The sequence below is a fragment of the Xiphophorus maculatus genome, chromosome 9 (assembly GCF_002775205.1).
Source record: "Xiphophorus maculatus strain JP 163 A chromosome 9, X_maculatus-5.0-male, whole genome shotgun sequence".
Taxonomy (NCBI): domain Eukaryota; kingdom Metazoa; phylum Chordata; class Actinopteri; order Cyprinodontiformes; family Poeciliidae; genus Xiphophorus; species Xiphophorus maculatus.
This window is the reverse complement of record NC_036451.1, coordinates 13766226-13792060: the sequence shown is the minus strand read 5'-3', so window position 1 is coordinate 13792060 and position 25835 is coordinate 13766226. Positions and strand designations below refer to the sequence as shown.

Sequence of the window (25835 nt, the reverse complement as noted above, 5' to 3'; positions counted from 1 at the left end):
GTGTGTGGAAATAAAAGTTAATGTGGTTAAGTATCTTGTTAACCAACAATGCTTTCAGGTTCTAAAAACTTGTAGAAAGATGTACAACTTTCTTCTGGCAAAACATTTAGAAGAATCTGAAGTAATAATGGTGAGAAAAAGGCTAATCAAAAAGAAGAAAGCTGAGCAAGAATAAAACTTTATGAAGCACACTTGAACAGCTGATCCTGCTGATATTACGGCATCTGATTGCAGCCATTTTGCAGATGCATTAGACCCATTTAAAGACTAACAGGCAGGAGGCTGCTCTAATTTCCATCCACTGTACAAAGGCTCTTTACATCCAGCAAGGGAAATAAAAAGTGACACGCCTCGACGCCTTGGGGGAACAGCTTCACTGCTGAGCAGCTCAGATACTCTGGGTCGATTTCCACTAAGTTTTTGTTGAGGATCAGTAATATACAGACATGCACAAATAAACATTTGCAGCCCAGAACTGGAGATTGTCTGGAACAGTGTTGGGTTTCTATATATACAGAGTAGAAAAACATTAGATGTGACGTGTCTATAAGTTCAAATTACCTCTGTGCTCAAAAGGTCCCTAATAAATAAAGTTCTGCCTTTTTTCTGCTCCTCTCTGCACCCTCTGAAAGCCTGTAGACCCTGTTTAAAATTACTGCACAATAACTTTAAACAGAGTTTTAGATGCAGTTGTTCAGGTCTTTAGTTCCTCAGTTACCCTTCAATACTAACTCAAAACTAGAGTAATCTAGAAGAGAAATCTTTTGCAGGCTTTTGATGTTATGATTCCTTATCTAATTTTGATGGTGTGTGATTAGTTTTTCCACATATTTGCTGGCAACAGACTGCATAAACACCATTTCTTGGGTTGCTTTCAAAATTGGATGTTCATAGACCCCACAATTTGAGGATAAAAGCAAATGTTATGTTATTAGTCCACTCTGTTCCATCACTAATAGTGCATTTCATTAATAGAAGAGTAAAATCTACAAAAAGATTGATAAAGTGGACCCTTAATTTAAAACATAAGAGAGCTTATAAAACTCTATGCACCGCCCTTTGAAAATTTGCAGCATTTTATTTCTGTACATAATCCAACAGCAGGTTTTTATTATTTGTAAACCCTTTACAAATCCTGTTTTCTGAAGGCTGGTGAACATTTATATTTGTCTACATGTTTCTGATGCCATTTTTACAAGATATTTAATATATGATATGGCTTTGGTGCAACTGAAATACTGTCAAAGTTGTAAGATTAAATAGTAAATTGCTACATTTGCTGGCTAATGTTTGATAGTCACTGATTTGTCAAAAGAAATGCTTTCAGTTAAAACAGCTTAAACAGAATTAGCAGAAAAATTAACTCATTTTTATTGAGTCAAAAATAAAGCAAAATTTCTTGTTTTTGTGTTTATGTATTTTATTAATTAACTTACTACCATTAGAAAGGTTCCCTCTTAAATGTCTCATATATGAGCAATAATATCTAGGCCCACTAACTTTTGAAATATGTCAAAAGACTTTTTAAAAACTGCTGTCAGCCTAAAGGAGTTTGCTCAGTTTCTGTCAAACACTCCCCCTCAGCACCATGCTGCCATGCTCTGTGAGGCATTGCTGCCTTACCAGGCTCCTCCATGTGGGCTATGATCCAGTTGAAGGCCATCTCTGGGCCCATGTTTCCTGTGTAGTACACAGCCTTCCTGCAGGCCTCCAGTGGAAAACCCATCTCTGCCAGCTGCATAACGGCGCCTTCGTCTATCTCTGGAGCTGTGGTCGAAATAAACCAACATCAACAACACCTTAGCATACACTCACCAATTCAGCAGTAACAGTAACCCTCTCTCTCTGGGACTCATTATACAGAAGGACCAGAGGAGAATCGGGTCCGGCGAGGCATTTTTGGCCAGGTAAGATTTATCAGAGAGAGAAATGAGCCTGGCTAAAATAAGCAGAGCTACATTCAGAAAAAGTTAAGTTTGCCTGAAAGTATAGAGCACCTGCAGCACCTGCTCAGGTAGTGGAGGCATTCATCACAGCTGTCTAAAGGAAAATACACTTTCCAAAGCAATAACTTACATGCATCCAACACATTTGTTCAAAGAGTGTGAGTCAAAAGAGAAATAAATACTCACAGTCGGTTGAGCTCATGGAGTTATCTGGAGAAAAGGAGGAGAATGATTGCTTAGAGGTAGCAGCATACAGTGAGATCAATAATCACAAGTTGTGCTTTTTGTTTCAGCTCAGACTCTGCTGCAGGAAGAGTAAATCTTTAAAGGATTTACAGACATTCCCTAAATGTCTCACATCCATAAAGTTGTGTAAGCTCATCACAAACACCTCTCCTCACTGCTTTAAACACTGCGTGTTGCACTAGATCCTAGTGCAAATATCTTATTACACTTATAAGACAAATTAAATTATAAGTAACTTTCAGTATAAGCTTGTTATATCTAAGCTTGTTTTAAACTTAAATATTAAGGAATTATTTAGTAAGTAAATAATTTCTTACTATTGATGAAAACCTACTAGTTCCAGTGGCAGATAAATTAACTTATAACATTAGGAAAATGTCTTGTTATAAAAGTTAAATAATCTGCCAATGGAACAAGTTTGTTTTCATCAATATAAAGGCATTATTTAATTAAAACAAGCTTATAGATCTCATTGAAAAGTCACTTTTAAGTTAGTTTTGTCTTATTTCAAGTTTGCTAACATATTCTTACTAGAAACTACACCAAATTTATCTGGTTAGATTTTGTGCTTTTGTGGTGAACGAGGCTACTTGTAAGAAAGCTAAAAGGAGCTTGTTAGTGAGAGTTACTGCAAACACACAAAATTCATTAAACGAACATTTAATGAGGAGCAGCCCAATTTTAAGCAGCGGTGATTTTTAAGCAAAATGTTATTTCCTAAAACCAACACAACCAAAGCATTATTTGATGAGAAGCAAACATGCTCAATTTCTGATGCGATGCTTCATCTGCACACAGCAGACGCTTTACAGACGAAGCAGACCCTGCATTATTTTGTGTGATTTGTGCTCATTCACTTCAGAGAAAGTATTTACTTTGACAGTCATTTGTACAGTAAAGTACATGCACTCAATAGTTTTTAGGCCCCTGAGGAAGAAAAGGTCATTCAACTAGTCTTCTGCATAGATTCTCTAAGGTTTAGCTCAGGCCAGCTTGGTGGCCAGCTAACACTGGTGATGGTCATCAGTGCAGGCATTGGTGCCTTTAGCGCCTTTTGGCAGGTGCTAAGTCCTCCTGGAAAATGAACTCATGTTCTCCTCTAATGAAAAAGCCTTATGGAGATGTAGAAGTGCTCTAAAGTGCCCTGGTTGATTGTTCAGCTGACTTTGAAAAAAACCCATTGGACCAGCACCAGCACATCAGATGGCTCCCTGAATCATGACTGGATGTAGAAACCTCTCTCTGGACCTGAAACGGCTTGTACTACGTGCCTCTCCGCTCTTCCTCAAGACTCTCAGACCTTTTCCAGTGAAATATAAAATGTTCTACCATGTGCCTTTTCCCTCTTAGCTCAGGCAGAACTTCAGCTGTAGTTCACATTATTTTAATCTTCTCCCAAACTTTTCAAAGGACTTTGCTTCAAAATCCTCTCAAGGCTGTAGTTAACCTTTATGCTTTTGCAGCTCTTTCCACTTTTTCATTCAATCAACTTTCCATTAATATCCTAACATGCATCACTCTGAACAGCCAGTTTCTTTAGCAATGACCTTTTGTGACTTACAAGGTGTTGCTGACTTAAGCTGGCAATCTTCCCAATAATTGTGTGGCCCATCACATGATGCAAAATTTCTACATGAATTTTCTTTATTTTTTAACCAATATTTGTGTTCAAAATTGTAACTTTTAGAGAAACAGAATTTTGGTATTTTGTTAGATGAAATTCACAATGATTAAATTATCACAACAAACACTTAAAAATTATAAATTTATGTAATGACATACGCAAGTTTCATTTTTTGAAACTAAATTACTGCAATAAAATAACTTATCATCATCATATTTTCTTGTTATAACTCATTAAAAGAAACTAAGATTCCCAAGCCACATACAAAACAACATTGCTGTTCTGTTCCCATCTTCATGTGTAAATAAATTGTTTTGTACATGTTCTTCTGTGTAATCTATACAGGAAGTGCTCCTGTGCTCCTATCCTCTGCAACATTTTAATTTAGTAACAAAACAGTTTACATATTTATTCTTGTGGCTTATTTTCATATTTAAATGCAAAAAAAAAAGAAAAGGTGAACTCATAAATCAATATCTTAAGTGTGTGCTATCCAAGGTGCTTTCATTAGTTTGATGTATTAAAAAAAAATCTTGAAGCAAAACAACAAATTTTTGTTTTTCTCCCCCTAAATGGTCTGAAATATTTTAGCACACAACTGAATAACAGACTGATGAGCAATATTGTGGCTCAGTCAGGCTACAAGAAAACACATTTGTGGGCTACGGTGTAATCAGTGCGAAGCATTGATGCATTTGGAGACAAAAGGGGTGACCAATCACTCATCACTGCCAACTCCAGCTAGATGGGATAACGAATCAGAGGTTCATTGGCAGCAAATAAAAATTCAAGATATTAATACAAAATAAGCAAATATAGGAGCACATTCAGAAACAGCAAGTTGTATGCTCTGACCTCTTTTCATTTCACAGTTTTAATCAGATTAAATACAAGAAGAATGTTATTGTGACCTTGCATAAACACATTTGAGCAGAAAACTCAGAGAAAATAACACCGAAATAAACTTAATCGAATGAGAAAAATGTTTTATAAGTGTGGTCACCATTTTTGTGGTCCTGTTGTCAAATTGCGAGATTGGTTTCTGAATATGCATCCATTGAATTGCAAATTTGGTCAATGTGAGGCAAGTAAAGGGCGTATAAATATTGGCAAAAATTAAGGCTAAAAGTATTTTGTGTTTTTAAATCCAGTTCGGTGAGAAATTACGGTTTGTGCAAATGTACGTTTTCTTTTTGAACACTTTGATTGGTCACAATCAGTGTAATGCATAATAAGTGAGCCAAAATGTGCACTTAGACATGTGAAGACTTTTATACACATTCTGTTTGTACAGAGCTGTGAATAAAGAACAAATTTCTTCTGTTTTTGTTTTTTTGTCATAAATATATTTCAAATAGTTATTATATCGGACAAACATAATCTGATTAAAAACATAAAGCCTGGCTCAAACCACTTAATTTATTAAGGGGAAAAATTATCTAACTTTCTTTGAAGAAAGCAACTAATAAATAAAAAAAATCGTTAAAGGTTTAAATATTCATGGCAGTGTATCTCCAATTAGGTATTCCAAAAAAATGCCAACAACTAGATTCTAAAAGGAGGATACTTTTTCTTTTCTTAGACATTTTACAACATTAAAAACCTTGATTAAGAAGTACAGAACATTTTTGGCACAGTTTTGTGCTCATACATAATGACCAATATAGATATGTCTAATAGATTCTGAATCCAATTCAGTGTGTTCAGTACAAGCTGCTCAGTTCTGAAATATTTAGGCCCACTCTAAGAAAGTCCAATTTGTCTTTTTTGTTCTCCAAGTTTCCTTTACTGAGAAGTAGTAGTCTAAAGTATTTTTTTAAATATCCTGGTTTTGTTCTTTCTATGAGCTACTGCAAGTGTTGCCATCAACTCTCTCTCTCTATCTGCCGTATTTCTTCTAAAATATTAGGAACACACCAACAATTTCAAGTAGATTAACTTTTCAACAGGATGTGGGTTGAACAAAGACAGAAAAAAAGATGAAATTAAGTCTCACAAAGTAAAAGTCCGGTTAAGCAAAGTTTCTAGAAAAGTGGAACCATTATTTCCTCTAAAACATAGCAGCATATTTCAGTGTTTGTTCTCCAAAAGCCCCGTGATGTACATTTAAAAAGTCTCACATGCAATAAACACAACTTTCAGCACAACAACCTTAATTGACTGAGCATTTCCCTTCCCTGAGATTCTCATTGAATGTGTACTTAAGAGAGAACTGGGGTAGCTTTGAGCAGATTATATTAAAGACAATTTCACAGATGACTGGGCTCAAAAAAATACTCCACGTGAAGAATCTATGGTATCTGCTTTTAACAACTCTCATTGCAGTTTCTTCTCAAAACAACAGGAAGTTGTGACTTTGTTGGACAAAAAAAGTCACAACTTGTGACTCAACAAAGGCACAAAAATTGGTTTGGCCAAACAGAAGCGCAGGCGCTCAGGGAAAACGCTGCCCTTTAACATCACAAATAGGACTGTGAAATTGAAAATGCAGGGCCAAAAATGCCCCAAGTTGTAAAGAGTGCCATTTAGCATTTTCTTCAACGAGTTCATGCATCACCACCGACGCTGCTGTGGGCCACTGCTTGTAAATCATGGGAGACCCCTGTCCGTGAAGTGAGGCGGAGAAAAATGGGCTAATATTCCACAACTCTGCGCCACAAAAAACTGGCACATTGTAGGAGATGTATAAACTTGGACACAAAGAGTTATATATTTTTTATCGTTCAGTTTAAAACTTTTAAGCAGATTGTTAAATCACCAATCGCATGTTTAAATGTTTACATTTACATTCTGTTAAATGCAAATATAACAGAGAGAAATAATAGAAATAATGGATATTTCTATCTATCTAAAATAGATATAAATATCTTATCAGTAACAATAAAAACATTAAATAAAACGCCTTGCAAATGTTTTATCTCATATATTGCAAAATCATATTCTGCATGGATATATTTTTCTAATATGCATATTTTTTCAGTAATACAACAGGGCTCTGTTGACTTTCATTTTCTCTGAAGATAGTAGAAACAGGTAAATCTAAAATAAATATTACTCAGAATCTAATCTCACTGCAATCATTTTTCTGTTTTTCAACATTTTATCCACTAAATGTTGAAGTATTTTACCAAAACAAAAAAAAAGCATCTGAATGATCCAGAATATATTTGTATTCTTGATTATTTACATTCTGTACTTAATCTCATTTGTTTCTTGGTGAGAAGGTTTTAACTGAGCCAGAACCAAATACTGGAGTTGTTTTTATTGTAAGTGTACAAAACAACAAAGAAAGGTTTTCTTAGCTCAAAACAGAGTAAAACCTTTTAGCCATATTGGTCAGTGTCATACCTCTGGTGTCTTCTGGTAAAACAATGGGAGGCATGAGATCCGGAAGCTCCTCTTCGCCCGCCTGCAGCCCTGTGGCTCGGAGCCGGCTCAGGTCCAAGAAGTCTGGAACATCGATGGCCAGGTCTGTAAAACCCAACATGCACACTGGTGTCAGCTGAGGAGATTCATTAACAACTATGCTTGGCAAGTCACTAAGCACCATAAATAATTTCACACGATATCAATAACAAACACGTCTGTGTCTATAATAAAATTTATGCTTTCAACAGTGTTGATAAATATGGATGATGAAAAAAATTGTTTATCTTCAAACTGCAGGTGAATTATTTATGAATTTGCATTAGTTTGTCAGACATGTAAATGCTTTGCGAAATGCAGTTTGGTGCTGCCCTCCGCTGGTTATTTTTAGTATTACAGCACTTAAGGAATCTCAGTTTCGGCTCCCATTAATCACTACCAGGCTGTAGCTTAATTACCAAGCTTCTTTGGCACCCAGTCAACACCGAAGGTGAATTTCTTGATCTGCATAACAAGATACTCTGGGAACGAGGCAAAGCGGGAAGTTCTGGGAACGAATGTTTAAAAAGATCTGGATTACAAACAAGCAGTAAATGAAAGACACAATAATGAAGTGATTTCATTAGATGCATGTCTGATTACTTGACTCCAGCTGATTTGGCCTGTAACGCTGAACTCCAGAAATCGGGGACGTTTTCAGGCTCTGTAAAGGCCTGAAGACAGGCTGTGAAAGGGATCCGTGCTCGCACCGGTTCAGGAGGGGCACGCGTGTTCTCCTCGGCTTCTTTCCGCCTGGCCTCATATGCAAGCAACTCCTCTGGAAAAATCAGAGTTCAAAGTGAGAGGAATTGTTAGCAAACATAACATAAACACAGAGATTCAAATATTGTAAAACAAAATGTGTTATTACAGTGGAAATTTGAAGTTAGTTACATAAAACAGCGCATAAATGTCCCCCTCAATTCAGAACCAAAGATCTCTCAATCCTGCGCGTGCATGTAAAGGTGCATGTCTGTAAGACTTTGTATAGACCCTTCTGCCGTGAGATTCTTAAAATTTATATACACCTTATATACACCTTTGGTTTATGACATCAATTTTCGAGTATAGTGTGAGTAATGAATTGCATAGGCAGTTCAAACCAGGACCAATCATTCCTTTTTGCTTACGTATTTTTGAAAACCCAAATGAAGTTTGATGAAAGGGGTCATTGATGCAAAAACAGCCACTGTCTGTACCTCTGTTTGTCGCTGCTTCTATGGGAGCCGGTAGCTGGATGCAGTAGTCGACCCGCTGAGTGTAACGAACCCGCCGAGTCTGACAGCACTGAACTCTCTCCTCCACCAAGAAACGAAACGAGTCGCTTGGATTCTCTGAACCAGCACTGTTTCTCTGAAAAAAATAAATAAACCCATTGAGACAAAGTTTTACTAATATGTAAAAGCTAATAAGCTGAACTTTTTTCATTTGTGATAGAATATTACAAAACCAGCAGATTAGAGAGCCTAAAAACAAGGAGCCCCCGTATTTAAAGGAGGGAGGAGTGGGTTTTTTTTACTATTTAAACTATTATAAGGGCAATACAATGAATGGATTTATAGAAGTGTTTTGGCAACAGAGAAGAAGGATACAGTGAGCATTTTAATACCATCTAGAAAACGTGGGTGAACTCACACACAGGTAGGGAGAACATATTTCTGCTCATCCACCAAAAACAATGTTTGTCTCAAGATTATTGAAAAAATGGAATCCTGTATTTAAGAGGAGGAAGAATCCAAAGCTGAAAGAAGATACACAACACAGTTCACATCATTGGTATGACCAGTAGCTCAAGCTGATAGAGCTCGACTAGGTTGAGGTTATTGACTTGACCTCCAGAATAATACTAGTAGTATGATTGGACTGGAGTCGCAACAGGAGCTGCTCAAAACACATTGATTTGTTTTACCAATAATTGGCAACATCATCGGGTTTTTTTCTCAGTTGACGAACAATTAATTGACTTCAGAGGTTGCCTGATTATTCTGACTTCAGCCTTAGTTTGAAGTGGCTTTTTAACCAAAAAACACAAGTCATCAGATTGATGTTTGACAGCTACGTTACAGAAGAACAAGTTCCTCATGAGTAAAACCAGGTTTATAATGTGCAAAAAAGTGGCACAAATAACACGTGGCGCCATAATATCAAGTATTCTAGTGAGAAGGTTAATGCCAGCAGGGTAATGATGGTGGGCGAATTAGAAAACATGTGTATGAGAATGCTTCTGCTTCAAGTCAGTGTTTCCTCTCTGTAGTAATTCCTCACTGTGGTGAATTACAGACAGACGTGTCTCACACAGAACACTTTTAAATCCTTCCATAGGGTGCCGGTTTCTTATGTTTTCAAGGTACTGCACCCACACAGCATTTCTCCTGACTTCCTTGTCTCTAAATAGATGTAAATTATGTTCACAGTATGAAGTTAAATTTTAGCTAGAAACTTTGCTATTACAACACCTAACATCACCCTTCTGCTCCTTTTGGCTTAATTCAATTTTCATGTAATGCTCCATCGCAGACGTAGAAATGACTATAATTATTATCCACTACAAGTCTGGCCACAATTGAGAGGGAACAACTCCTTGTTCAACACACCTGAATCAAATGAACAGTTCATTACCAGGCCTCCTCAGACTAATGACATGCTGAAGAGGTAATTTATATTTCTGCTGTGCTGGACTAGGGGAACATCTAAAACATGCAGGTGTTTTAGATGTGCGTGTAAATACTGTAGTCTACTGTACTTAGATCACAGAGCAATGTCACTTAATCTCAAATTTGTCTTTAAATTTTGACAGACTTGCATCTTTTTAGAAGCACCACCACATTAATTATTTTCCAGGAGCTGCTCAGGTCTCCAGTGCCAAAATAGGCTGGGGTCACTGGGGGTTTTATTTGAGGGCTTTATGAAAGGGAAACCAGTTTGCATGGCTGTGGACTATTGCCTTCTATTCTGAGAAGCTACAGAAATGCACAAGCTATAATTTCACCCAGGCCCAGCTTGTAGGGTGACTGATGGTTGTGGCTGTAGTCTGGTTACCTGCCTGCATAAACCAGGGGGTTGTTTACAGACAGCTTAAAAAAATATCAAGAACTGGATTGAAAGGAGAGTTTAGGAATTGTTTAAGAAGTTCTGCATATACTGAGACAATATGAGGACTTTTAGCAAAGGGAGAAAGAAGTTGATGTATTTAATTAATGCTACAGGATTGAAGTGTCAGGTTCTTTTTGGGGGCTTGATTATGTCTGATAACCAGGATATTTAAGAAAGCATTTTCTCACCACTACATGAAACCGATAGCAATGAACATAAATAAACCCTGCATCAGAAAAACCCATTTAAAGATTTTTGTACTGCATGTATGAGCTGACTATGGAGGTTCTGAACTCTTTCGTTAAAACCAGCAAGAACCAGTCAAAAAGGTCTGAAACATCGGAACAACGTTTAGTTGAACATCTTTTTCAAAAAGAAGCATGTTTTTTGTTCAATTTGTGAAAAGAACAATATGAAAAAAAAAATAGTGTATGTGGCCGACTCTAGTGGCGGTTTGATTTGTTCCGTTTGTCCTCTACAGCGACGGACAGGAAGTTTAGCTGGTATACGATTGCAAACACACTGTATATCCTGAATACGCAGAAGGGATTGATTCACTTACTTCCACCAAGTTGATAAGGTGCAGGAAGAACTCATGGCCATCCTGTTGTCTGTTGGAGGAAAACTCTGGGTGCCCCCTGCTGACCAGTGCCTTGAGCATTCGGGGAGAGATTCCCCTCTGTTGGTGCTGCAATGACAAAAAGCTAAATATTGAAAGAGTCACGCACACCGACTGTTCATGAGAAGTCACCTTTCTCAAAGGCGAAAGTATGACACTAAAACTAGCTTTAAAAAAAAACCTAATTTGGTTAAACTGTTCTGAAATGAGATATAAAATCTGGACAAGGTGCCAGCAACTTTTTTGTGGCAACTAAAATTATAGTTTTGGATGCACTCACCACTAAGAAAATGTGACAGGATGCAAGTATTCAGTCACAGGCTTAAAAGTGAACACTTAGCTCAACCTTAGCTTCTATAATAATCCTTAAATACTTTTTTCACCACATTAAAAAAGGTAAAAGTTTGAATTATCTTTGAAGTCGACCTGATAATGTCACTGGATATACAGTTCACTTGTCTTCTGTGGTGGGAGAGTACTTCTGCTACTCAGGTGGGTTATATTTATAGTATATATTTTCTAAGCAAAATTAAACAAATGCATTTCATTTGCACTTATAATGTTGCTGCAGATGTAAAGTTAAATTACTCACAGCTAGTTTCTAATTATTAATTAGGTGGCTCCTGAAGGCATTGGCTGGGGTGTCAGACAGATTCCACACATTTCAGATTTTTATTTGTAAAAACAAGTAAGGAAATATACTTTCTTTTTCTTCCACTTAATTTTACACTGGTTTATCACATAAAACACATTGAAGTCAGGGGTTTCAAAGTGACAAACCAGTACTTGGGGCATTGAACCCTGACATTCATTCTCACAGCAAACAAGTCCATATCTCAGCATGTCAAAATTTCCCATCATCATCAATAAAATTAGAAAGCCAGGTTAATGATATATATGTGATTGCACTGGTTAAGAATCCCTCTGTGCAAACTGAGCACAGCGTGTCAGCACAAGTTCACCGCCGTTTCCTCTCAGCTGTCAAGACGTGTCTAAACTTGACTCCTCCATCACATTTAAGTTCAGGATCACAGCTTTGCCCTGTCAGTTACTGGCAGCAATCAGGCTAAAAACAAGCCATGAGGTCACAGAAAGTCCTGGTCTATGTAATACTTCAACTCCTTTATGCTTCTCACATCAAGAAACCGCTACATTGAGTAGAAGGAAATTACTTTGTAATGCTTTATGATGCCATGACCACTGATTCCGTCACATCTCATTTTCAACATTGGCCATGGAAACTCAGTTATGGAGCAGGACATACCCCGTTTAATACCTTGTGTTCTTCTTTCATCACCTGTTCAATGAGCTCAGATTTCATGGGTGGTTTGGAGTACTGGCCTGAGAGGAGCCCGTGTCCCAGTTTAGCCCTGATGGACAAAAACGGGCAGAAAAACAGAGTCAGTCTCATTTCACATTCATTTGGCTTCATTTCCTGCCCATCACACTCTGAAGATACAGCAATTCTCACGTGACACAAAAATATGGTTTCTGCAGGAAACTACTGTCAACATCAGCACAAATGAGTTTTGAGTTTTAGTTAGCATAAAAGTCTTGCTTAAGTGAGATTTTTAAAACACATCTAATCAAACTGAAAGTGTAGTGAAAACCTGTGAAGGAAAAAAAAACACCTTATGGCCATGGTTACACACCATTATAACTATCTGCGTGTAAGAAATGAAGAACAAAAATCTTTCCAGCCACACAACATTCAAAACCAGAGGGAATAATTGTTCAAACCTTTTATTTATGAAGATAAATATGCATGCTGATATCTAAAATATAATACATGTATTTGTTTTATATTACACCTTGTTCCACTGATTGCTCCTCGGATTCCTGCTGAGGCAGTGGAAATATGAAACAGGGCAAATTATGAACCAAATTTTGATTTATCAGAGTCAACAATAAAACCAAGACTATATCTATAATTACTTTAAATCAAAATACCCCTTTGCAGACAACATCAAAGTTAAAAAATGGGGATGAGGCAAACTTATAGTATTGTTCCACTATAATTATCTGTGCACACTGTGCATCCTCTTTATGGGGTACCTCCAGACAAATTATTCTTGTCATAAAAGCTAATCATGGCAAGAAATAGATAAATCTGTTTTAAAAAATCACTAGAGGATCCTTGTCATCTAGAGATGGGTTGGGTTTAACCATTACATTAAAGTAAGTAAACAACTTTTTCAAATTGCCAAATACCATTTGCCTTATGGTATAAACATGTTTATTTGGCCACCTGTCTGATAGCTGTTGTCAGGCTCTTGATGCATCTGGCCTCTTGCAACACATGGACTTCAATAACAAAATGGTGATGGTTTTATTAAAATAGAGATCAAATAAATGGATACTACAATATACAGATTATGCAATTTATGCTTATGTAATTTAGGTTATTTGTTAATGAACTTCTGCTTTTAAATATCAATAATAGTGACAGAGGGAGCTGGAAAACACCTTCTCTTCTGTCACTGCATTGCATAACTCTCAGGAGTCACTTACATCTGTGTGGCGAAATCCTGGGTGGGGTCCAGGGGCGAATAGTCAAATATCCTCTGAAGGTTACCTACATACCTAAGAGAGAAAACATATGGGGGGTTGATATGTGGGGTGACACACAGACGTTGCCTCTAGAGAAACATGTGAGGAATTTAAAAGACCGGCTGCAGGTCAACGAGTTATTTAATTATCATCTATGATCATACACAGCCAAATTTGTTTTGGAGCAGCCAAACAAAGTGTCGAGTGTCAAACCATAATCAGATATAGAATCTGAAGAGGAAGCTAAAGATTAGGGTGATGTTATATAGGCCTTTCAACTATAATAACCTGGAGTTAATCATCAACTACATGCAAAATCTGGTCATAAAGGAAAGAGTTTGACTGCTGTAAGTTTAAAAAAAAAAAAAAAAAAGATCTGTCCATTGATAACTGCCAGTTGTATATAAATAAAAACTTTTTTTTTTTTAATTGATACTTCATTTACTCTATTATGTTACCATTTACAAATAGTAAAAAAGTAAATTGTGTTTGAAATGATATCAAAAGCAGTACCTATTCCATTGTGGAAGCCCAACTAAGAGTGTAAACATAGTGATGTGCCATGATGACACCGTGGAATGTCAGAGAAGGAAAGTACTAAAAGGCAACAACACATTTTTAAATTTAAATTTAATATAGTAATGGACCACACCCATACCTGAGAGCTTGTAGTCGGAATCGTGTGTGTTTAAGCTACCAAATATTTCACACACTGATATAGAGAACTACCTAACACAAAATATACAGAGATACCACCCTTATTTCCAATCAGAAACGAACTTCTTGGTTTAATGAAAATAATTTAAGATTTCCATCTGCTAAATGAGCATCATTACATTGAAAAATTTTATTAGTTGATAAGGCTGTCAGGTTTAAGATTTTTAACATGAGTATGTCAAAAGTTATGTCATCAAGGATTGCTGTAGTTAAAAAAACAAAAACAGTACAATATGAATGCATCACGGCATACAGCACTCACATCCTCTGGAAATCTGGGATGCTGAACAGGACCTGTAGCACTGTGCTGAGGTAGCAGCTGTTTCCCAGGTTTTTGATGCCTGTGTAACCAGAACCAAACACCGCCTTCAGCTTCATGCCCGACTCTTGGATCACTTCCCACTCACTGACTCGCGGTCGGGGGTTACTGTCTGTGTGGTGTCCATTTTCTGTCTGAAATAGGAGGAGATGGAGATGACAAAGACGGTTTTATGTGAAGAATTTTCTTTGCTGTGTAGAAATGTTGACAAAACGTCTAATATAGCTCTAATAAAATATATTTTTGACACATTTTCTTTAAACACTGCAGCTGTTTCGAATTAGATTGAGTTCATGTAAAGTGAAATTAGTCCACTTACTCTCCTCTGCATCTGGAGCATGTCTATCCCAAAGTGTGACAAGTGCTCTGACATGTGGGGGTCCAAAACAGCCTCTTCCTCCTCAAACGAATAAACATCTGTAATAAAAAAGGGGAGTAAATTACTGTGGCAAAATTACCAATAAAAAAATTCATAAATAAAATTAATAATACGTAGCCATAACCGTAGAGACACAAAATCTGTTTCTAATCAAATATACTCATTATCAAAAAGCCTAGCTTAGCACATTTTATTATCAAGTGCTATTGTATCAATAAACAGCACAATAATTACCAGTAGTCATATTTTGACTATACTAATAGATATCAATGTTCACATGGCAGTGTAGAAAAAAAAAATCAAAAGTAACAATCCCAATCACACTGTTCTCCGGTTTGCAAACATCACTACTGTCGTCATGGTAAAGATACGATAATTGCCCAATACTAAACATACTGGGACACTTCAGTTTAGATACCATAGTGGTTACTGTACAATTAAAAATACACTGTAAACAATTTACATTTGTAACAGGATTTGAATGTGCAGCTACCACTCAGTTTTAAACTGTGTGCCTAAAAGTCTACTTACAACAATAACTACACCTTCTTTCAAAAAATATTACAAACCTATGACAGAGCAGAACACTTGGATGTTTTAAACACATAAATTCTGTTTTGTCAATGAGCTACCACATTATTTGGTTTTGATTTGCATTGTTTATTTATGCATGTGTGTAGGTCGCAGGGGCAATCTTAATACTGTTTTTATTTTATTCTTGTTTCATGGCTGGAACTTAAATAAAATTAGCTTTTTAAGAAAAAGAAAAACTACTTCAAAACAACAGTTCTGACAATGTGCCTCTTATAAATATAGGTTTGAGGTCCAGTGGAGAAATGGATAAAATGGGATACAGGCAAAGTGCTGCAATACAAAAAGGATGTTTTCAGCCCAACATCCTGCCAACTGCAGTTGTTTCAGACTAATTAGACATATTTCTAATGAACTAAAAGGAAGCAATAAATAAATAAAACATGGGGCCTTTAAGTCAAGAGATTCTGGATTTAATTAATTTTGAGGGGCATTCTTGTAAAAACCTTTTTAAAAGTTTGCATCCCTGTTATGTAAAACATTCTCAAACAACAAGATTTGCAGCTATATAAGATGACTGAATTATGATAAATCTAGCAGGTAAAAAAAAATACTACCCAGTAATTTTATTCTGACAGCATATAAATGTTGCACTGTGCATATTTTGCAAAGTAATGATAGTTCTTGGGTTTAAGACACACTGTAAGAACACATATTATACACCGTAGATGTTGTGTTGTGTTGTTCCCAGACCTGCTCCGTCTGGAGTGATGGTGTCCAGTTTAACAGCCAGTGGGTAGCTGGTCTCTCTGTAGTGCTCCAGAGCGTGACCGTTGCCCCCACTCCCATCAAAGAACCACTTCCCACAAAGAACCGAGCCGTCAGTCAGGTTCAGCCACAGGTTCTCTCTCATCTCGCATTTCTGACACTTCCAGCCACTGACGGCAAAAACACAGAAATGAAAATCATCTGACAATCTCATCAACTTTAGTAATAACTTGACAGCTGTTCATCTAGTGATACATGTGAAGTCATGCATATCTGCAGCTACACTACAATCAGAATATAGCAATCAGAGTAAAACTAATCTGTCTTGATGGCTGAACCATCAGAATTGGAAACATGTTTATATTTTGTCAAATTATTATTTTTTTTTACCTAAATGCAACGGTACCAACTGTTTTCTCATACTTTTTACAACATTAAAATAAGATACAATACCATGTATAAAGGAAACATATTTATAAATATAATTTTTAATGATTTCCATTTATGTTATGTGCTTTTTTTAAAGAAACAAAGAATATCACAGAAACATTAGGCCATAAGCTTTATTAATGTGTATTGTTTCTAAGCAAAAAACACCAAGATTACAAAAATTTGTTCAACTCTTTCAGAAACAAAGGTTGACCAGAATATCCAAAAATGAATAAATTACAATATTATATTTTTATCTACCACTTTTAAACTAAGTGGACACGTTTTGCTCTGATCCGTTTTATAACAATTCTTCAGCAGTGCAACATACTGCAGTTTGACATATTTTATGACTGAATAAGAAAAGTAGTCATCCTATAAAGATTAGAAGTTTGACTCCAAAACCTTTATTATAATCGTCTTTATGCAAATGATCTTTGGACACCGATTAAAACAGAACATTTTCAAAATAAAGCTTTGCCAGCTAAGAGGTTTTTTTTCCACAAAAGTTGTAAAAAGTGTCAATAACACCAATTTCTAATTGAGAATATACATTCATTTGTATTTGCTTATTTGCACATGATTGCACTATGTTAGGTCTACCTGGGTGGGATCCGGACTCCATTATCCAGCTGTCTGAGGCTTCTGGCATGTCTTGACACCTGGATCTCCTCCTCCCAAGACTCAGGCTCCTGTTTCTTGTAAGCTGAAGGTGCGTTAAGTACTGCATCACAGGCTATGGTCACCTGGCGTCAGACAGCACAGCAGAGGGTGGATAGGTTGGAGGTAACGCACAAATGAATTCAGGCAGTACAAATAAACTACATCTCCACATGAAACCGTGCACACAACAAGACATATTAGCTGTGGGAGGTTTATGCTAGAAATGGTATAAATGTGATACAGTGTGTTTGACATGGTGTAAAAACAGAAGGGGTGAAATCAAACTGAGACAAAATCACAAATCTGATTTGACATTTATTTCAGACCTGTATAGGAAATTCAAATCTTTTGAAGGATTAAAATACAGGGATAATAATCTTACTTTTTTGCAATTTACAGACAATTATAATTTACCACAAATAGACCCAGCTGGAAACAAATCTGGATTCTCAGTGTTTATGCTCATCCTCAACCACACGCAAGTTGTTTCAAATTTATTTCTCCCGCAGATGCAGATTCAGAATAAAATCAGTAACCTCTTTTAAACTACAACATAACACTAAGAATTCATCTGTAACTTCTATATCAGGTGTTCTTATAAAAATAGCAATAAAACAAACAAATAGGCATGCCAAAGTGAAGCTATAAAAAGAAAAACAAGTAGAAAAGTATCACAAAACAAGCAAAGAACTGCCCCCCAAAAAATGAAAGCATCAACATGTACACCTTGTGGTTCCCCAGAATCATGTTTTACTGAAAAATGATGTTTTACTAGATGCTGTTTTCTCAAAATGATTTGTTTTATTGAATCTAAAAGGTAACAGATTGCAGCTTCTCTAAAGGAATCATATAGATTTTTGAATGAGGAACTTTAAGATACTCTATATCTCACCTGCAGCAAGTCATCTTAACCTCATTTGAAATAATCACATGAATGTAATCTGAAAAATCAAAGTTAAAGGTCCTCAAAAACAATTTTGGCATCTGGAGAAGATGTGTTTAATAAAAATGATCGTTTTTGCTATTATAGGCAGTGACAACTCAGTCACCAAATGAATTAAACCATGTTTTTTAAGTTAATTCAGATCTCTCAAAGATATCTGAAATTACATTGAGGCAAGCATCAGATTTCAAATAAACGTTTTTCAAGACAAATGCTTGTTTTTTTTTATTTAATTATTTTTTCAGTAGCTTACGGGTCGAAATCTAATGAAAAGGGGACACCTCATTCAAACAAAAATACTCAAAAGCTGCAGGTAAGACAGACGGTTGTTTCACAATTCATTTCAAAAATGCTAACTATCCCTTTTTTTTAATTCGTAGACATGCCTGACCTGAAGCCAGGGAACCACCAAGTGGACGTTTCCCCTCCAACATGCACAGAAACACACAGAACCAACTCACTGACCAGAGCGGGCAGCTCCTCAATATTTGGTAAAGGGATCTCGAAGTGGTCTGGAAAAATGACGAGCTTTGCCTCATCCTCATATTCATACTCCTCTCCGTTAAAATCTCGGTTTAGCTCTAAATCTTTAAGGGAGGAAGTAGGATTATTAGGTGTAAGAGTGATCACAAGTTTAAACCATAAAACAAAATTAAAATAGTCATTATTTAAGCATCACTATTAACTTAAATTAGATCTATAAGTGGAACCCTGTACAACACAGGTTTCAAACTCAAGATGTGGGGTGCAAATCTGGACCACCATAGCTTTTGATGATGATGTCTACACCAAAGAGGGAGACATAAAAAACAGTTGTGTGCTTAAACATTATTTTATCAATCACATCAAAGCAGTTTTTACCAGTATACTGCCAAATTACATCAATGTGAAAAGAGAGTCACTATTTTTTAATTTTAAGAAGCATTCATCAAATTCGGACAGTTATTTATTAACATTTTTGACAGCTTGTTAAAGGATTTTATCAATACAATTATGCACAATCGTCCCTTTGAATGAGGACATATAGAATAAGTTCGACACAATGTACAATATGAAGAAAATTGCGATGACATTTTCTTACTGAAACAGGTTTTTTTTCTAGCTTGAATTTACAAATAAAGTTATATTAAATCGGAAGTGATGCAAAGTTTCATATAAAAAAAGTAATTGATTTCAAAGAAAACAAAAACAAATAAAATCATTGGACATTTTTAAGCAGTTCAGACTTATTTTGTGGAAATAAGTATTTTAATTTATCACAAAGCAAAATACATTTCTTACCCAATAATCTACAAATTATTTTATAAATTTGTTTGATCAATCAACTATTTCATCAATGAAAAATTGTTCTCTGACGTTACTACTATTATTAGTAATATTATGGCAACTGGTTGGTTACATGGAAACACATGATGTTTGCAGCCAGCTGTCTGATTAGATCACAGAACCGGTATGGATACGTTGAACGGGTCAAAGATCTTAAAGGGACAGCGAAAAATGTCACAAAGAGTAAGACAGCGGATGTTGGTCAGACAGGAGAAGAAACACAAGGCAATTAACCCATAGGTGGAAAATATAAGTAGAAAACAGGAATATGAATGTAAAATGGAGTAAGAGGAGGGAATTCCTCAAACAGAGGTTGGAGGAAGCCAGACACCTGGGCTTTGGCGAGATGCGTCATCGCTTCAGTTTGATGTGTGTCAGCCTCAGCAGGATACTGACAGGTGGCAGCAGCTGAGAGGCCGGCACATGATTGGAAGAGGCGCTGGGGTACACTTGCCACCCCTCCCCAACCCAGAGGAAGAGAAGGAGAAAGAGGAGGAGGAGGAGGAGGAGTGGGTAGGCCAAGCTTTGATTTAGACCAGTTAGCAACCACATATACAAATAAATAGGCTATTATTAGAGGACAGGGGTTGGTGGAGAGGGCTCGTCAGTGGAAATATCTAATGTTTGGTTGAGGCTGGTTAGAACGGCAGCTGGCTGACAACAAACAAACTTTGACAAAGATGTAGTGGATGAACTTCCCAAGCAGACAGAGTTGTCTCTAATTATCCTACTGACATAAAAATCACCGGTTCAATGAGAAAACTGTAATCAGAAAGAAGCCACACTACTTTTAATGATCTTCTGAAAGAAACCCATCATCCAGCCTAAGCTGTTCCTAATAGGCTAACGCAAATCTGGGTTGGACTTGTTTTAATGGTTCTTTGGGATGTTTCTAATTAACAGATGCTTTGCACCAGAAATGGGGTGTACAGAGAACTACTTCTTTAGACTGACGCAGAAAGTAATGTCAAACAGTTATTGACTGCTCTTTTATTATGCGTGTCTGATAAGAAGCTTATACGCAAAGTCTGGACTTGTCTCTGAACCCAGCAGCAAAAGCAAAGTACACACTCACATTGGGCATATGCCTGATAGAAAACCACAACTTTGTGCTAATGCTAAGTACCAACTTATGCAAAGTGCCAGCAGCAGGTCATTGCTGGTATACGTCTTTTTTGCCTTCTGTAGCCTTTTTCACAATTTGACTGATTCCTTTTTCTTGAACATACAATAATCATCTACATGCACACACCATAACCTCGATAACATCATTAATTAACAATAATAATAATAATAAAAACAAATGTGATCTGAAGGCCATGCAAGCCTTAAACAATTAAACTGAACCAGTTTACGCAGTGTCGCTATGGCACAAAAGATTTTACTACTGCTGAACCAGGCTGTGATAAACAAGATACAGTCCAAAAATATATACCGTGTGAGAAATTATTTAATTTTTTCTGATTTTAATTTGGCTGAAAAAAAAATCAGTTAGGGAAAATAACACAAAATATGAAAAAAAGCTTTAATCAGATTTGTGAAACAATTCTTCTGATACCGCGTCTGTTTTGTTCAAGTTTCTTTCTTCCCATGATTTCACAAAAGGAAGCTGTGTGTTTGAGGAGTTGCCTTAAAATACTGTCACAAATACTCGTCCTTTTTATCTCCAGAGTAGTGAAATCATCATTAAAATCAGAAACTTACAAAGTCAAATCAATAGGGCTTTCCCACATTGTGTAAACCCAGTGTTTGTAACAATGTTTTTGTAAAATCGTTTTAAAAAATAATATTCCCTCTGTCATTAACTTGACATTGAGCAAATATAAATTACTCAGGTAATTGTAACAAACCTTAACCTGACTGAGTCTAAACAAACACACACACACCCACAATACCCCAACGCACACAGGCAAATTCAAGACAGTTAGCAAAAATTTGAAAACAGCAATGATATTCTAAAAACTGGGCCTTCCTCAGATAGAAACAGGCCAGTTAGGCTGCCAAAAGGCCAAGGATAATAGTAAAAAAAACAACAATGTGCAAAATCAAAAGAACACTGAAGAGTTTTCTTTGTCACACTCCAGTGGGTGGAGATGATGTGAACGGAATAAGTTAAATTGTCGTCAGCAGCTGATGACAATTTAACTGCTGAGCTAAATTGTCAATCTTGTCATTTTGCATGTTTGTCACAACAAGCTAATAGATTTATTTAAAATTGTTTTTCTAAGATTTTCACATTGCAGTGTAGAAGTGTCACTCCAGTGAAAACAACGTACCTAGAAACACTTTTCCATTTCTTCGTCTGGGGATGGCACCTCCGGCAGCACCTGTGGTTTTCTGCAAGAAACAAGTAGTAACAATATTATATATATATATATATATATATATATATATATATATATATATATATATATATATACAGTATATATATATGCAAAATGATACATGTATGGTATCTTGTACATGTATCAAGATTTTTGTCCTGTATTTTTTTAAAACTAAAGCATAGATTAATTTATATGCTCCCCTGAATCAGATTTAGCCTGCTACTAATGTCTTGGTAGTAGTAGTAGTTTGGTCGCTAGATAATAATTATAAGTGAAGGGAAATTCTCCAAACCTTTAAACATTATTCATCTGGGTTTACCCTTAACTGCAAATGGCATTTCTAGTGTGACAGCAGAGCAACTTAAAAAAATAATAACCAAACAGATTAAAACAAAAAGAAAACATTTTCATGAAAACATAAATATGTAGCCTTAGTCCCTGGTCAGCTAAACAATACAATGCCGCCAAGCAGATTTACGTCTAATTTGACTAGTTTTAGATTAATCTGACCAGACAAAGTTGAGAAACTGGAAATATTGACACCCACAGCATCAAGAGAACCACCATGAAAGAAAAACAGCACAGACACGGGAGCCTGCAGAATGTGCAGCAGCTGTTTGCGGTCAGATCCAGGCATGGAAATAGCAGCTCTTTTCAAAGCAGAGCTGATCTGATAGCAATTAGAGGTAGAGAGGAAACACACCACCAGCTTGAAGCAAAAAGAGGGGTTTGTCTGAGTTTGCTGTCTTAGGAAGAATCGACTTGCTAGTTATAGTCAACAAAACCAAAAACTCAAACTGTGACACTGTCGATTTTAAAACCACCATAAAAATAAAAGATGTGCACAGATGACATCTAAACAAAAATGGAATCATAATAAGTCTTACAGTTTGTGTTAATTTGTTGTTTAAAACAATAACAAAGCAACAAATCTACACTGTTCAGGGTATTACTTAAAATGTATTTAATAATATAAATGGAACATGCTTATTTGGACATTTTTTCTTAAAACCCCCAAAAACACATTTTTGTACACATATATTTCCACCATTGGGTGGTAATTCATTGTAGGTATCCAGGCATGTATATATATGGATACATAATATGTGCATCTTTTACTTATTTATGTATAAAGCACAAGGGTTATTTATTGAAATCCTGCAAAAGATAATATGGAAAATAGGAACAGAAATAAAGTTTGGGCATGCAAATGTTTCTCCATATTTATGCAGATATGAAAACATTTAAATAAATTGACAGTGTATACGATTTACTTTAGAAAATGTTGGAAGAACAACAGTTTCTAAACTTACTCTTTTTGATAAAGATAGTCATTTATTCATTATTTATTTTTTATTTTTTATTTAGACATATTTTTCTTTAAAATAAAAAATAATAATGTAAAACCTAAATTGAAAACTATTCTTGAATATGATAAATATGACAAAATTTAAAAAAAAACAACAGAGACAGTGAAAACATCATAGTTTGTGTTGTGGTTGTATTTGGCTTTTCTTGATTGTCTATGGTGTTCAAATGGTTTGTCATCTTTCATATATATATATTGAAAACAGAATTATTGAAAATGCATTTTTTTTTTTATATCTACAAGGCAGGGGACAAAACATACCTCTTTAACATGTCGTTTGAGGTGCATGTAAACACTCTGTCCTGTTTTGCGATAATGCCTCTCCACATGCTCCCGTCCGAAGCCCAGGAATGTGTTCATACACACATACAGGCCTCCCTCAGACTCCTGCACACAAAGGGAAACAATAACAATCAGCTGCAGCATGAGCTGAGGAGCCAACAAGACCAGATGAGAGGACAGTCTGTGCAGCTTCACATGAAGTGTAAGAATTTGTTGTTGTTTTGGTCAGCACAGTACGTTATATCATACTCTTTTTTTATTTATCAGCATATGGTTGGGTTACTCTGAACACACAAAAGAAATTACATTTTGCTGCATTAGTGGAAGTAAAGTCAAATTGAGATTTCACCCACTTCCATGTTAGGACACCAGAGAGGAAAACTTAAGCCAAGAATCCATCTTCAGATTCTATTCTTTTTTGTTCAAATCAGCACAAGCTATAGAAATGGCAACTAATATATCTTCCTATATACAATATAGGAAGAAGTTTAGAACTTAATCATCTATATTACAGTCACATTTTCAAAACATTTCAATCGAAAATCTGCTAATCAGCCAATAATCCAGCCTGGAAATATTTGTTTTATTTGCAAAAACCTGCTTCTGAAGCAAATAATTTTGTTGTAGAGATTTTACAAAAAAAAACCAAATCATCTTCAATTATATGCGAGTCAAAGAAAGAAAGAAAAATCTTTGTGATCTTAAATCTTCTGCAAAAAAACATAGCATTTTTTATGCTACAATTTGTATATAGTATATAGAAACAACAATTTATGCTTTCAGACCCTGCAATGACTTTACTTTAAAAAAATACTATTTTTAAACAGGATGTCATATATTAACATAGTTTATTTAATTTGATCCATGTATAGGTTGCAGCTAATAACTCTAGTTTAGTTTTAAATGTGCCTTTAAAAAGAAGCAAAAGAAAACACATACTCCTACACCTCACACATGGACTCTAGGGACAAAGCACATGGAAAACACCTCCTTCATAAACTAACCTGAAATCTGTAATAAGTGTATAGGCTTTATAAGCTCCAGTGTTAAACCTTTAAGTGGTTCAAAGTGACATATGAGCCTCAACAGTGCAAGATAAAAATAAACCAGTCTTCAGGCCAGCATGATGAACTCCAGACAGCTGAGTCACCTTTAAAAACGGTTTCAGTCCAGATAATGGTGTAGGAAAGCTCTAAAGGGAACGCTACATTCAGGTTCATCACAGACGCTTCAGAAACACACACAAAAAAAATATCAAATCTATGCTTCAGTCAATATATTCTGACATTTACAAACATAAACTTTGCAAATTGTGATTCTGCCACAAATAATAAATGAGGACTGGTCTAAAGAACTTAGTTTAAAACATTTAAATATTGGCCCTACTAGTTGCTCCTAGGCATAAAAACGAACAAATCTGGGTTTCAGAATGATGTGTTTTTAAAAAAATGTATTAAACCCTCACATGTTGAGCCAAATAGTGATTTGTTTTAAAATGATTCAAATGGCTAAACAGTCCACCTATCACATTGAACAACCAGTCTGTTTTAAACAAAAGGTGTAGTTTAGAAGAATTATTACCCTCATTATAAATATTAAATGGCTTACTTCAAGTGTAGTGTTTTTAAAACGACAATGAAAGATTATGGGAGGTGATTTGGACGTGAAAAGAAAAATAATAAGCCTGCATCTCTCTCCAAAGACGAAAACAGTGTTTTCCTTCACGTCTACAAACACATCAGATTACAGCCGAAACACGTGTGATGTTCAGTCCGCCTGCGACGCACCTTTTCTACCCCTCACGTCCCGGTGTGTGCAGGCTGCGTGTGTGGGTGTCTGACAGGCGGACACACTTACGGGGGAGTCGAAGGAGAAGGCGCACTCGCTCTTGTAGACTCTGTCTCCTGTTTTGGGGACTCTGATGGTGGGCATGAAGGGGACCAGCAGCTCTCCCAGGTCTGCAGCCATCTTCGCATTCCTGCTTCTCCCTGCAGAGTGCTGCGGAGCCTCCGGAGCGGCGCTGTCAGAGCGGAGGGTGCTATTTTTAAAGCCCCTCGGTCTCTACATTCCTCCGGCCAGGCCAGAGGGGATGTGACGCTGGAAACGTAAAAATAAAATGACAGGGGGGAGGAGGCTGGCCTCTGAGTCTGAGGGTAAGGGCACGGAGGGTAAAGAGCTGCGCTTTTGTTGATTTTTTTTTTTCTTTTTTCTTACTGAAGCATGGACCTGCGCAGAAATTACAGCGCTGCTGTTGACTGTAGTGACGTCCTTTCACATTTACCGAAAGGACCACTCCCAC

At 36.3% G+C, this 25835-nt stretch overlaps 1 protein-coding gene across 3 annotated transcripts in view; it reads right to left on the bottom strand.

Annotated features, from left to right (window-relative positions):
- usp13 (ubiquitin specific peptidase 13) overlaps positions 1-25782 on the bottom strand; it is a 33589-nt gene extending 7807 nt beyond the window's left edge. The window contains exons 1-17 of one of the 3 annotated variants that reach the window (XM_023339323.1): positions 25394-25782; positions 23516-23641; positions 21835-21895; positions 18698-18819; positions 17230-17372; positions 16183-16367; positions 14839-14936; positions 14463-14653; positions 13445-13516; positions 12210-12303; positions 10877-11002; positions 8421-8574; positions 7825-7999; positions 7641-7729; positions 7165-7287; positions 2133-2156; positions 1624-1767 (exon numbers count right to left, since the gene is read on the bottom strand). In XM_023339323.1, coding sequence (XP_023195091.1) covers positions 1624-1767; positions 2133-2156; positions 7165-7287; positions 7641-7729; positions 7825-7999; positions 8421-8574; positions 10877-11002; positions 12210-12303; positions 13445-13516; positions 14463-14653; positions 14839-14936; positions 16183-16367; positions 17230-17372; positions 18698-18819; positions 21835-21895; positions 23516-23641; positions 25394-25504 — 2038 coding nt within the window. In that variant the 5' untranslated portion in view covers positions 25505-25782. Of the gene's footprint in view, positions 1-1623; positions 1768-2132; positions 2157-7164; positions 7288-7640; positions 7730-7824; positions 8000-8420; positions 8575-10876; positions 11003-12197; positions 12304-13444; positions 13517-14462; positions 14654-14838; positions 14937-16182; positions 16368-17229; positions 17373-18697; positions 18820-21834; positions 21896-23515; positions 23642-25393 lie in introns of all 3 variants that reach the window. The other 2 variants (XM_023339324.1, XM_014469320.2) reach the window with 2 other exon arrangements.
- Positions 25783-25835: the final 53 nt, after the last annotated feature.